The following is a 14,836-nucleotide window of genomic DNA, read 5'->3' on the forward strand; positions in this document are numbered from 1 at the left end:
AGCACTCCCATTCCAGAACTGACCACCAAAAAGAGCTCTTCTAGTCTGCTTTTGTGATTCCACTTCTACGCCACATATGCTCCATGTATCACCCCTTCCCGTAGCTTAGTTGCCTGCATTCCTCATGGCAAATTAGCAGTTGGGAAAGACTGACAGTTTGATGCAATTTCATGTCCTTGAATACAGTGTTCTCAGGAGCACTATTAAGGAAATTTAATCTCTGGGGAAACAGATCAGATACCATTAACAGAACGAAGCACAAATGTTCCCTGTGACTTCCTGGGGAAAGCCTGTGCTGAGCCTACACTAAGAGGTAATTTAGAGAGCTGTCCTCCAGAAAAAGCAGCACTGCCTTGTGTGCACAATTCTGTTTAAAACAAAATGCACTGAATTAACTAACACTAAACAGCTCCAGGAAAAGTAGTAAAGCTCCTTTGGAATGGGCTGCCCAGGAAGGTGGTGGAGTTGTCATGCCTGGAGGTGTTGAAGCAAAGCCTGGATGAGGCACTTAGTGCCATGGTCTGGTTGACTGGCCAGGGCTGGGTGCTAGGTTGCACTGGATGAGCTTGGAGGTTACTTCCAAGCTCGCTGATTCTATGATTCTGGGATTCCTTTGCTTTTGATTCAAGTCAGAGTTAGATTTCTCCTCTTTCAGAAGTGGACATTGCTCCCTGATCTCTGCACAGCTGTAATGATGAGAGCCAGAACAGTGTGGCAAAACAGGGAGGAGAAGGGATTCTCACCAGGAGGCACTCACCTTTGGGATATGACAGTTCTCAGCTCCAGCCAAGACTGTAGGAGCTCTGCTATCACAAGTCACTGAGTTAATAAGCTAAATTAGTTCATCTCCTGGGAGACTCCCTCCCACCTCTTCAACAGCTCCAGGCCAAGCTTCTTTCAGCCCACTGCTCAGTCTGGGTACTGCAGAGGTATGACACAACGCTCTTTAATTCCTCTGCGTGGATTTGATGCCACTGGGGTACTGCAGTGGGGAGACTGACTGTGCCAGCCTATGGCACCACACATCAGGAGCATCTTTTGTAGCACATCAACAGCTCAATCTGCTTCTGAATGTAAAACTCCAAAGTGTAATCTCAAACCTTGCTAGGAAAATGTAGAGTAGAGGCTCTTTGTGCTCCAGCACACACCAGGAATGGTACTGACAAGCAAATCCCTCCCCTATTTCAACAGATAAAAAGTGCACCTTGAACCTGCTGTACACCACAGCCTGTTCACAACAGAAAGGGATCCTGCACTACTTGGAGCCAATTTGTAATGCTCCTGTGATGTAAGCAGGCTTTAGTGTCAGAAAGAAACAGTACTGTTGCAATCCTCTGGGTAAAGCATGTTGAACCAACCATGACATCTGGCACACAGAGATGATTATTTTCTGGGCAGCACTCAGGTAAGCAGAGCAGACCTGCAAGGACTTTGAGTCACATTTTACAGGATAAGACAATAAAACCAATTTAAGAGCATCTTCAGGTATAGGAACCCAGCCTGCATTCAGTTACATTTATTTGACTGCATCTCCCTCAGCCCTACTCAAGAGAAGTGATGCACCTCCAGAACCTCTGCTCAATTCACAGCTGCACTACTGACCAAATCCTTCAGTTGCACCTATCTACCATGCTCCAGCTCATGTTTCATGCTGTCCTCAGAGCACACAGACTGCTCTCCTTCTGGATGAAGCTAAGGGAGAAGATGCTGCTCAAGCATTAATGGACATTTACATCAATCTGGAACCAGTTTGAAATAACTCTCTGTTCAAAATGGATATTTGGGACCTCAAAACTATCTCACCCTCATGGGGTGGCCCCACACTAATTCCCACTCTAAGCACATCTGTATTTTTTAGTTTAATCTACTCTGGGGATGAAATAACAGCACAGGACTGAGCTCATAATGATTGAGGATATTTATGACCTTGAATACAGACAGCAGAGAGCACAGGGATTGATGTGCTTTGCTACAGGAATCCCAGAATTACCAGAATTACACCCATGTGGGGGGAGAGTAAGCATAATGAGCCTGAAGTGCAGCCTGTTTCTCTTATTTGGAGAAATCTACTCCAACAGAGGCACACTTCCAGATGGTATGTTAGGTACTCCAACAGCACCCACTCTTATCATAGAATCATGGAATCAACCAGGTTGGAAGGGACCTCCAACATCATCCAGCCCAACCTATCCCCCAGCCCTAGCCAATCAACCAGACCATGGCACTAACTGCCCCAGCCAGGCTCTTTTTGAACACCTCCAGGCACGGCCACTCCACCACCTTCCTGGGCAGCCCATTCCAATGCAAATCACTCTCTCTGACAACAACTTCCTCCTAACATCCAGCCTAGACCTCCCCTGGCAAAACTTGAGACTGTGTCCCCTTGTTCTATTGCTGGGTGCCTGGCAGCAGAGCCCAACCCCACCTGGCTACAGCCTCCCTTCAGGTAGTTGCAGACAGCAATGAGCTCTGCCCTGAGCCTCCTCTTCTGCAGGCTGCACACCCCCAGCTCCCTCAGCCTCTCCTCACAGGGCTGTGTTCCAGGCCCCTCACCAGCTTTGTTGCCCTTCTCTGGACACCTTCCAGCACCTCAACATCTCTCTTGAATTCAGGAGCCCAGAACTGACACAGTACTCAAGGTGTGGCCTGAGCACAGGGGTAGAATAACTTCCCTTGTCCTGCTGGCCACACTGCTCCTGAGCCAGCCCAGGATGCCACTGGCTCTCCTGCCCACCTGGGCATACTGCTGGCTCATGTTCAGCTACTCTCTACCATCAGCCCCAGATCCCTTTCTTCCTGGCTGCTCTCAGCCACTCTTCAAGGTACTACAACCTATTTGTGCAAAGTAGATTGGTAGAGGAACATTAGGAGCATGAAATATTCATCCTTCCATCACTTTATTCCTGAGTCCAAGCTAGGTTTTCCAAGTTAAATGTCTTCTTTCTCCCCCTGAAGACACCTATTATTTGGAATTCCATCTCTTCTGCCAAATTCAAACTGTATTGCCTTAATGACAGTTAAAAGTGGGACTGTCCTACTGCTCTGACTCCACTCCCCCACAGAGCCCACCTGAACAAAAGGCAGCCCTCGAGCTTTTTTGCCTCCTTACTTAATTTGTGGTCTTTTACATGTGAAAAATCTCTAACAACCCTGTCTAGGACACCTGCACATCTCACCCTCTGTAAGTCCATGATGGTTCTTCTCTGCACAGCAAAGGAAAGAGGAACAATCATCTATTCTAAGCGCTCAAGTACCCAATTAACCAATCAACCCTTTAACTATGCTTTATAAAAGGTGTTCTTTGAGAATCAGTGATCCTGCTGTCCTCCATGTGCTGACTCATTTTCCAGAATAGCTAAAAAGTCTCATTTTAGGATTATGCCTATTACCACATCTTTGTGAAGAAATCAGCCTCCTTATTTCCACATACGACTGCAGTGCTATTGGCACTCCAAAGGCCATTAACAGGAACAAGAGTTGGGCTAAACTGAGATGACAAATGGTCAGGCTTATGTTAAAACACAAAGCTACTCAGTCAGTGTAAATTACTAAAGCACGTTGACCCAGCACTTGACCTGTTGCTGCTGTTTTCTTCTCCTTTTTCAAGGGAGTGGTTTCAGTGGCATATTCACACATGCAGCTAGCAAGCCCCAAGACAGAGAACAAGATTCAGCAGCCCTCTTAAGGAAGATCTCAAGTCTAATAGTGTCTTCAGGATGTTCTACAGCATTCTGAGCCCCGAGTCTAGCAAAAAGACAACTGTAATCATTGCTCACTGTGATGGTTTGGGTGTTACCTGCCCCCTGCCCCATTTAAGACAATCACCCGGAGTAGACTCAGCGTCTCTGGACCTTTGAATGAAGCTTCATATTCACAGCTTAGCTCAAGATACAGGCAGAGATTTACAATCTCTGCAGCTACAGACAGAAACATACCAGTGCAAAAGTGATACAGAAGCACAGCAGCCCTCCCAGAAACCAGAGTGCCCAGGAGGGGCTCCCAACCACCCTTCCACCTTCTCCCACCCCTCTGCCTTACCCCAGACTTTGCCTTATGCTCGAGGTAGTTTGGAGGGTCAGCCAGGGGGGTTAAGAAGCAGATGGATTAGTCAGGTTAGAAAGAGAAGTTCATACAGTCCAGAGACAGAGAGCAACTCCCTTACCTACATTTATGTTCTTGTCCTTAGCCATCTCAGCAAGCCTATGAGTGCAGCAGCCATCACCACTGTTTCCTCTTCACAGCCTAGCATCCAATTCTTCTCACTCAAATATCCCAGCTAGGCTCAAACCAGCACACTCACTGCATGGTACCCAGCTCCAGCCATTAGAACAAGAAACCATACAAGTGCCAGAGCACAGTGTGCTAAGGGTACAGAGGCAGCCACATTCAACTTACATCTTGATCAAGCAGTCACAACTGCACAGTGAGAGACAGCAGGCTTTTTGCACGTGATGCCCAAAAGAGTTAACATTCAGACTCATGAAACAGACAAGCAAGGAGATAAAGGCTTCAAACTCAGAGTAGTTTAACTGGCATGGAGGTGAACATGGTCTATCAGAAGGAAACTGCTTAGAAACAGATTTAAAAGGGAAGAAAGGGACACCTGATGCCTGGCTTCAAGCAGGTAAGCAGTGAATTGCTTACCTGCGTGTCCCAGTCATTGGCTAATGATGATCTCTGTAAGTCTCAAGACAGAACATGCCTTCATTTGCATGTTCAGTTCACTTCAGACACACAGCTCTGAATGAGATTGTTCAGTTCATGCTCACAAAGCTTCTGCAGATGTTTGCAAACTTTCCCCACCCTCCTCCTGCAGTGTCTTTTTGTGCCCAGCTTCTGTTTGGGTTAGCATGGTAGGAGGCAGCATAGACTTAAGCCAACTGTGTCATTTGCCTGCCTCTGGATCCAGGGAATGTCACTGCAAGGAACGTGGAAAAGGAACGGTCACAATCTCTTATGACAGCAGCAGCTGCTGCATCTGAAAAAGACTCAGTCTTCTACAGACAGAGCAGCACTTGGACTTCGATGTTCCCCCAGCTACAATTTTCAGTCTCTTGATCAATTTTAAGCAAGAAAAAAAAAAAACAAATAAATCTCAGAAATTCTTAATATGCACAAGCCTGGAAATAGAACTTCAGCTGGAAACAGAACTTGGATTGAGTCCTTTTTCATCGAGGGACTGCTCTAAGCAAGGTTTTAGATCTGCTTTTTGGTGTTGGAAGATGAAAGTGCATTCAAACCCATGGACTGGATTCAACCCTCCAGTGTCAAGCCATTTTACTAACAATGCATTGTGAAAGCAAACCAACCAAACTGGAAAAAAACATGGGAGTGAGCAAAACTCCTCACAGACTCAGAGAGCAATATTCATCAATATCACTGATACATGCTCAATATTTCTGTTCCATGGTCACACTGGAGCAGAGCAGAGGGAGCAGGTACTTGGAGAGTATTTAAGCATACCATACGGGTATAGCTGCAACTCCATCAGTAAGAGCACACATTCAGTCAAGACTCTGCAGCGTACTAAAAGAGCTATTCTGGGCATTTTCTACTTCACATGGGAAAAGCAAAATAGCAAAGGCAGAGTGTGCCAGCAGCAAAAATGGCACCAGGCAGGGAGCACTACTTAAACCCACTGCTCCTCTGCGAAAGGCAACTGACTTACACGTCTTTGACTTGCAAACCCCAACACTTCCACACAGCTTGGAGAAGAATGGGAGAGCTCCCCAGCTCTCTTTGTTCACTCACACACCCCTGCTGCCCAGAAACAAAGCTACGCTCATTTTAATCTGCAGCACACAGTGACAAAAATACCTATTCCAAAAGCAGTGGACAGAGAAGCACAGAAGCCCAGCAGATGGAAGGGTAGAGAAAGGCACAGTTCCTTTACCCTCAGTGTCAAAGTTGCTTTCCTCTTGTTTTCATTGAACCACTGAGCCTGTTTCAGCCGTTAGTAAAATGTCACCCTGAAAAGGCAGATTATGTGATGCTACTTGTGGTGCCTGCTGCCTTCTCCTGCTTTTCCCTCCCCCAATTCTATAAAATGAAGGACTAGGGGGAAAAATAAAGAGGTGAAAGATAAACAACTGGTGAGGCTCTCAGCCTATCAAGCCAGAAGGAACTATTTTAAGAATTAATTTCTGTCCTGAGAGATCTGTTTAAATTATCCTCCTGCGCTGTCCTAACCAAAGATTGAAGTGCTGAACTTCCCCTGTCTTAAGGAGATGATGACAGCTGAAGAACTGGAGCATACAGGCTCCTCCGTGGTTCCCCCAGGCATGGGGAGGACACAGAGAGGGGAAGCTGCTGCTGAGGAGGATGGAGCTGCTGATCTGCCACTGTGCCAGGAGCCTGTAGCATCCTCAGCTGGAGCTCAGAGGTTGCAACCAGACTTTCCCTTATGCCATCCTTTTTTACCTATGCCTATCTACAGCTGAGGAAATGCCTCCAAACACACACACACCCCAGCCCCCCAGCCCTCTTTTTTTTCACCCTCTGCTTTTTTGACAGGGAAAGTTTTGACTTCATTCTGCCCTGGTGAGTGCACCCAGATAAGAATAGCCTCCAAAACCCAGGAATGACAGCCAAAATTAACTCTAACGTTCCACCTCTACTGGCACACATAAAGCACTTACCAAGAGAAATAAACAAATCCAGTTCAGATATGGTGTGAGCATTGCAATTTTCCCCCAAGTCAGTGGGAGTTAGAGATACTTACAAATGCTTTTTGCCCACCCCCCCAATCATTGCTTGCACATGCACAGCCTGAGCAAACCCTGTCCCAGAAAGTGTCCCCCCAAGAAAACGCCAGACCCAAAAACATCCCTGAAAAGTGCATTTCAAAGTAAGAAGCTGAAATCCACTTCTGCAGGTTTTACCTCCATCTGCAGAGGGGCTGCAAAAGAGCCTTACCCTCTCCCTTCAGCAGGAGGGGGCTTCTGTCCCAACATCTTCCCCCCACCCCACCACCACTAGGTAAGGAACAAGTTAGAGAGCAAACCTCCACAGCCTTCAGCGAGAGGTGCAGGCTGTTAAAAATAGCACAATTTCAGCTTCCCCCTCCAGCCTCCACACACACAGAGAAAGCAGACCTTGAACCCAGCTACACAGCACTCTCCTCCTGCCACTGGCTGGTGACTCAGTTGTCAATTTTAGGAACGCACACCAAGATTAAAAATAAGAAAGAAAGAAAGAGAAAGAGAGAGAGAGAGAGAGAGAGAGGGAGAGAAAGGAAAAATCCTACAAGAAGCACAGAGCTATACAATGCAAATTTGTATTTGTCTGAAATTGAGGAAAAGAAGCATTACCTGTTCCTGTTGTTGGGCTTGTTTCCCTGATGCATTTTGCTCCTTGGCTGTAGTCATGCTCACCTATTTGTGCCCACTGCAGTGGCAAACAGGATTTTACAGTGTGTGTGTGTGTGTAAGCTTGTCTGTGTGTGTTCAGACATATACACACACAAAGACTAAAGGGATAAGGATGAGTAACTAGTCCATCACTAAATCATCAGCTGAGAAATTGCCCACCCCCACAAAAAGAAATAAAAAGGCAATGTAAGAAGCCACTAGTCTAGCTGCCTTCCTGCCTGAGCCCCCAAAATAAAAGCAGGAGCAGGAGCAGAGAGAAGGATGCTGTGGGGGCTTCTTCAATTAGCAACAGCCTCTGCAATCGTCACAGAAACAATGATAACTGCTTGGCAACCAGCAACTGGCAGCTCCGAGCCGGGAGGCAGCGATGTGGTCCTGGCTCCCCACCTCCACGGCGGCAGCCGCTGCGCTGCGCATGCCCCGGCAGCCTGGGAGCACGAAGTGCCGCTGGCTGCTGATGTGCAGAGCCGCTCGCCAGGCAGCTCCCCTCCCGCAGCCGGGTGAGGGGCCGCAGCGCGGACGGCTCCCGAATGGAGCCCTGCGCTCCTGCCACGCCAGCCAAGGCAGCCCCGCGGAGGGCGAGTTTCTGGCAGACGGGCGTGTGTCGCCTCCCAGCCTGCGGAGCTTTCCATGCCCTGGCGGTCCCCGGCTACGAAGGAAGGCTGTGCCAGGGCGGGTTTGGAGGCTGCAGTGTGCAATGCCAGGGAAGCCGGTTCCCACCGATGGGACAAGGAGAGCATTGATGCTCCCCAGGGAGCCGCTTGCCTCACTGCAAAGGGTGGCACGTTCACTGGGGTAAGGCAAGCCTCCAGCCTCCCCCAGCTCTCTCCACGTCCCTGATGTGACAGAGACCACTTTGCATGTCTGGAATCGTGGCTGCCTCCTGCACACTTGCAGCTGCCACGCTGGAGGTGACATAGCAGTGTGTGCTGCCTGCCCCACTCTGCTGTAGTTCACTCCCAGTAGACTCCCCGCCGCAGTGGAGACCTCTCAAACACAGCAGAGCTGTCAAACGAGCCCTCCTAGCCCTCTCACCCACCCTGCTGCCAGGACTGGGGAGCATGGAGTGTGTCTGAGTGCGAGGCATAAAGCAAGCACCACTCTCCAGTAACCCTCGGGAGACCTCACATAGTCAGGCAAAACTTAGAGCAGCACGAAGGGAGCTCAGTTTGCTCAGAACTGATGCAAGCCCTGGCTCACCTCAACATCAGGCAGCACAAAGCTGCCACGTTGATGCTTTCCCCCTCCTCAGCTGCTTCCCAGTGCACCTAACATACTGGGCTGGATTGGGCCCAAAGCTTGTCTGGGTTAGGATAGGATAGGATAGAATAGAATCAAGCAGGCTGGAAGAGACCTCCAGGATCAGCCAGGCCAACCTAGCACCCAGCCCTAGTCAATCAACCAGACCTTGGCACTAAGTGCCCCAGCCAGGCTTTTCTTGAACACCTCCAGGCACAGCAACTCCACCACCTCCCTGGGCAGCCCATTCCAATGCCAATCACTCTCTCTGCCAACAACTTCCTCCTCACATCCAGCCTAGACCTCCCCTGGCACAACTTGAGACTGTGTCCCCTTCTTCTGTTGCTGATTGCCTGGCAGAAGAGCCCAACCCCACCTGGCTACAGCCTCCCTTCAGGGAGCTGCAGACAGCAATGAGCTCTGCCCTGAGCCTCCTCTGCTGCAGGCTGCACACCCCCAGCTTCCTCAGCCTCTCCTCACAGGGCTGTGCTCCAGGCCCCTCACCAGCCTTTGTTGCCCTTCTCTGGACACCTTCCAGCACCTCAACATCTCTCTTGAATTGAGGAGCCCAGAACTGGGCACAGCACTCAAAGTCTTGAAGATCTTTTAAGTCACAGTTTCCATGAACTGATGGGATATGTAATGGCAAAAATGCAGAAAGGCTTAGGAGGTCTGAGTGGTGGCTGCAAACAGAGTCTGTGAAAACTCAACCTGCTGTTGAGCTGTTCCTGAACCAAGGATAACATTATCCCAGCTATAAGGAGGTGTTGCCTGTAGCAGTTGTGTGAACCTGGTCTTGTGTAATAAATCTGTGCTGTAAAATAGAGGCTCAAATGGGGCATAATCACTTTGTTGTCAAATAAAGGCTCTGATGTTCCCTTTCTGTAGCTGGCTGCCTGCAGACTCAGCAGAGATCCCAGGAGCGTGTGAGGGAGGAAGCAGGTAGCATCACACAGCTCTGCAGCACCTTCACAGAACAAGGGGACACAGTCTCAAGTTGTGCCAGGGCAGGTCTAGGCTGGATGTGAGGAGGAAGTTGTTGGCAGAGAGAGTGATTGGCATTGGAATGGGCTGCCCAGGGAGGTGGTGGAGTTGCTGTGCCTGGAGGTGTTCAAGAAAAGCCTGGATGGGTCACTTAGTGCCATGGTCTGGTTGACTGGATAGGGCTGGGTGCTAGGTTGGGCTGGATGAGCTTGGAGGTCTCTTCCAACCTGGTCTATTCTATGATTCTCTGAAATTGTGCTGGCAGAAAACTGGGCAACCTTGCCTTGTCCCAGGTGCCAGGAGTCAGGAAAGAGGTCATTAAAAGCAAGTGAATGGCAGAAACAGTAATTAACATTTAAATCTAACAGCCTGTGTCAACTTCTTGCTGGGTTATACTATGATACAGCCCTAGCTTACCCTGCAGTTTCATCTCTAATTCCAACAGTTTTAGCCACAATATTTTGTGTGTGTTCATAGTGACATTACCCTTGCTCATACATTTCCTCCCCAGCCATCAGAACAGAGTTGTTCTCAAGGTCTCACAGAAGTGGAGCAGTCTGAATTCTCCAATTGGCTTGCTCTCAGTTTCTACCTGTTGTGGGTAGTAATGAGGGCTTGCTTTGCTCCACACTGCTGCTGCTTTGCTTTCCAAGAGGAATTCAAATGAAACAAAACTCTGTCTGATTTTGGTGGGGTTTTGTGTGTTGGTTTTGGTGGGGTTTAGTGGAGGTTTTTTTTCTGGGGTTTACTGTGTGTGTGTTTCGTGTGTGTGTTTCATTTGTTGTCTTGGGGTTTTGGGTTTGGTGGTTTGGGGTTTTTTTTTAGTTGCTTTGTTTGGCTTTGGTGGTTTCCTATTTTTGTTTGTTTGTTTGTTTGTGGGTTTTCTTGTTTTTTTTTCACTTCGTGGAGGTGTTGAAGCAAAGCCTGGATGAGGCACTTAGTGCCATGGTCTATTTGACTGGATAGGGCTGGGTGTTAGATTGGACTGGATGAGCTTGGATGTCTCTTCCAACCTGGTTGATTCTAAGTTGATCCCTCTCACTGTGTCTATCCTATCCACTGTGTCTTGACCCCTCAGTCACTGAACTTAACTGAATTGTTCGTGAAAATAAATGCATTTGTACCTCTCTGACTACACTTGCATGCCCTCCCCATGTGCATTCAACTGTTTCACAGTAAACAAGACACAGTTTTTACTAGCTCTGGAAATAGACCCTGCTCTTCCTCACAATGTAGTCTTCCAAGAAGCATGTTGCTGGACACAAGAAGTCAATTGCAAATGCTCATGGCTCAGCTTCATTACAAGGTGAATCATGATGCTGACTGTTCTTGCTGCACCTCCTTGTGCTTTGGCACAGGCACCCTGATGCCACTGAGATACCCAGCAGTATCTCTCTGACACTCCTTTCCTGTGCAAGGGCTTCAGCCCATCAGATGGCCACGAGCTGCAGCTCACTGCCAGTAGGATGTGGAAGCAGAGGACAGCCATGTCCTCCAGCTCTCAACCTTCATCCTTCCTTGATACAAGGGGCTCAGAGGTTCCCAAACACCCCCCAAATTGGTGCCAGAGGCCATTGCCATTCAGAACAGTGGCTGTTGCCATTCAGAAATACTCATTACTAACAGGCACAGAATAATCTGCTCCCATATGAGCAGGGCTGAGACCATCCATCCTGAACTCTTGCTATGCTAGGGTACCAACTTGATTTCTTGGCTGAGTCATCACTTATGAAAGATTAATATATCCCTATCATGGGAAATGAATAAGTATCTGCCAACCCCAGCAGCTGCCCAGGCAGAAGGACTTAACACAGAGAGCATCACTGAGGACATTGCAGGGGGCACTGGCAGATAAGGACCCTGGGAATACGACCTTCCCACCCATCTCAGCTGATCACAGAGATACAGGCAGCACATTGCTCCTCTCTGCCAGGTTTGAAAATGCATCCCCTGTCACTCATAATTTCAAGCATGTTTGTTTCCTCTGGCTGCTCAGGCTGTGTGCAGGGCATTTCAGGCCTTTGCCCTGCCACACAAACTGTGCTCCCATCACAACTATCCTCTGTTCAGCCATGCCACCACTGGAGCAGCTGACGAGTATTGCTACGAGTACAGACAGCTCTCCCTGTTAACCAGGATGCATGTTCAGCATGCCAGCTACAGCCACGTGAATGGCATCCCCACACTTGACACCAATTAGTTCCCTGAGCATCATGGCAGGACAGGCAGACATTTTCCTCCCATCAGGAGAGGAACTGGCAACAGCTGAAAGGAACTGTTCCTAGCTTCTCAAGTCATCTTCACTCAGAGTGCTTGTTTCAACTAAACCATGCAGTGCTTCACTTGGACAGATAATGTTTAATTACCTCCTAACAAATTAGTCACACATATCCTAGAGCACTTCCTCTTAGAAGGGAAGTGCTTCATTTTCCAGAGCCTGGTAGGAACAGGATTGTGTTCTGGGAACATTCTCAAAGCAGACTGTGGCATTCTTGGAGAGCATCTCTAACCACCACCACAAAGCTTTGGGGGACAAGGTGAACTAGAACCTTCAGGACTCATTGCCATGAAGGCCTATCAAATCCAGGGGGCTAAAGCACAAGAACTCTCATGTGCTGGGGAAAGCAGCAGTTTGTTATTGCTTCCAAACATTTTTAAGCAGAGCAGTTTACCAAGATTGCTCTTGATTCTCTTTCTCTATGTAGACAGAGATCTCTGCTGTCTGTAGATGCAGTGGGCAGCAGCTATGGGCTCCCAGGAATCAGTGGAGAGCATTTCCACCTCCTGCATGCTGCAGAGGCCAGATCCAACAGCAGCCTGTGCTCACAAGGAGCCCTCCAGCTGCACACATCTGCTCAAGAGAGTATAGACTGAGCAGTGAGAATAAAAAGCCTACAGCAGCAGCAGGTAGACACTGGATGCAGAACCCTTCTGCTTCTTTGCCAGCTGGGGTTCTGGCTGTACTACATTGGGCTGTTTATTCACCTTTATTAGGGGGAATCCAACATGAAGAAGTCAAAGCCAGTGGGCAGAGAGGGTAGAAATTAATTCTACTTGATTAACTTTGCCTTTGCACAGCCTGCTAATGTTCACCTCTCTCCAGATAAAGACCAGATCCCACGGAGAGCTACTTATCTGACATTTTCAGTGGGTCTAACCATTAGCACCTGGGGTGCAGTTATGTGCTCCCTCTGGCAGAACACGCCACATGGTCTGCTTTGGTACAGCCAGTCCCTCTGAGCCTCACACTCACTACAGCTCCCATCGGTTGGGCTGGTTTGCTGTCAGCGTGGGGATGAGACACGGCGCAGGCAAGCGCCGCCTCTGCCAAGCTGTGACAACAGGGAAACCCTCCTCACAGGTGAGTTACCCTGCTGGTTTGAGGCTAACTGCAATATTTTAATGAGAAAAATTAGCTGTGAAAAGGAAACAATGCTGATGGCTGCTGCACTCCTAGGCTTGCTGAGATGGATAAAAGCAAGAACACGAACATAGAGAAGACAGAGTGTGCGTCTCTGTCTCTTGGAGTGTGTGCTGCCCTTCTGCTTGGATCTGTGTAACTAATCCTTCTGCTTCTACCCACCCTTGCTGATCCTCCCAACTCACCCTGCATGTAAAGCAGACTCTAGGGTAAGGCAGAGGGGTGGAAAGAAGGCGGAAGGGTGGTCGGGAGCCCCTCCTGGGGACTCTGGTTTCTGGGAGGGCTGCTGTGTTTCTGTATTACCTTTAACTTGTATATTGCTGTATGTAGCTGTATATATTGTAACTCTCTACTTATCTATTGTGCTAAGCTGTGAGTGTAAAGCTTCATTCCTTAACTTCCAGCTGGCTGAGTCTAGTCTGGGTGATTTCATAAGAGGGGGGAGGCAGGTAACTCTGAAAGCATCACAGTTACAAAGAGAGAGTTCCAAGGGCTACCTTCTGTTTTAGGATACATTGTTGTGTAGGTAGTCCATGTTAGTAAGGTAACTCAGGAAAAGGAACAGTCTACCAACAGAGACATCCACTCTAAGGCAGGTGAGAGGAGCCTGTAAAAATGAAAGCCATGGCTTTCAGCATTCAGTCATTTGAAAGGTGAGTGATGCTTGGGTCCTAACAGCTCGATAGGATGCAAGAGGACCAGAGTGCACTATGCACTGGTGTTGCCCTTCCAGGGTGGGGCCTCAAGGCTGACAGCTCCTGCAGCAGCCATCTCAGAAGAGGGTCTGCCTAACCCGTGCTTTTCTAAGGCTGGGGACATACTCCCAAAAAGATAAATCCATTCAATCCCCAACTCAGATTTAATACACTTGCAGCTACCTTATTTCCCCACCATTCCATACTTCCTAGAGAAATTCAGAGGGAAACACGAGGGAAGGGTCTATACAAAGCAGGCTGTTCATGGCACCAACATTGTCCTACAGAGGTGTCAAGGTGTGCTGGTGACTCATTCACTCTTCCAGTGCCAACATCTTACCCACTCAGAAAGTAATTGCACAGCATCTCTTCTCTCTAGGCCTCTATGGCACATGCACAGTGAGCAAGAGGAACCTGTGTTCCTCCACTGCAGATCCTGCCTCTGATATAGGGGAGGTCAGAAAAGAACAGAGGGCTGTAGGACTGTGAGGGCTGCATGGTTAAAACCTCTCTCTTTAGGAGTTTATGAGTTTTGATGCTGAAAAAGCAGCCAGACATAGTGGCTGTTCATCCTACAGATCCCTGTTGTATGCTCATCTGAATGAGCTCTGGAGAGGGAGAATTTCATTTTGCTTTGTTCTGAAAGCACAGTTTGTGCCCTGCCCCTTTCCAAGAATGTGACAACAATAATATCACACTGCTGCACAGCAATGTCCCCAGTTGGAATTGGGAACACTCGGGTGGGAGATCAGCTGACGTCAGCCTGGCTTCTACAAAGCCTGCAGAGCATCTCCACTGCTTATACACCGCTCCCAGCACTGCTTTTCAACCTTCTCCTTCCTCTTAGGAGATCACAAAACCACTTCAGCTCGCTTCAAATTAATTCCTGTCTTTGGCAAGACTTCTCAGCTTGTCCAACAGCATCCCTAAAACAACTGTATTACAAAAGGGGGAAAAACCTTTTAGGGAATGTAGTAACTGACTTGATCTTGCACCACCCTCAGAACTGTTGCCCCTGCCTGGCTGTGGCCACCACATTAGTGCTACCACAGATCAGCCCCAGAGGAGTCTCCTAAGTCCAGATGAATGACTCAGAACCTCTACTGGGGACCTCATTGGCTTAGGGT

The 14,836-nt window shown here is 48.5% G+C and overlaps 1 protein-coding gene across 6 annotated transcripts in view; it reads right to left on the reverse strand.

The window, feature by feature from the left end:
* The window catches only part of DPP6 (dipeptidyl peptidase like 6), a 547,256-nt gene that overhangs the window by 252,613 nt on the left and 279,807 nt on the right, over positions 1–14,836 (reverse strand). The window contains exon 1 of one of the 6 annotated variants that reach the window (XM_064162830.1): positions 7,311–7,836. The exons of the other annotated variants lie outside the window; for them this stretch is intronic. Coding sequence (XP_064018900.1) covers positions 7,311–7,367 — 57 coding nt within the window. The 5' untranslated portion in view covers positions 7,368–7,836. Of the gene's footprint in view, positions 1–7,310; positions 7,837–14,836 lie in introns of those variants that run through there. 6 annotated transcript variants of the gene reach the window in all.

The sequence above is a fragment of the Pogoniulus pusillus genome, chromosome 23 (genome assembly GCF_015220805.1).
Source record: "Pogoniulus pusillus isolate bPogPus1 chromosome 23, bPogPus1.pri, whole genome shotgun sequence".
Classification (NCBI taxonomy): Eukaryota; Metazoa; Chordata; class Aves; order Piciformes; family Lybiidae; genus Pogoniulus; species Pogoniulus pusillus.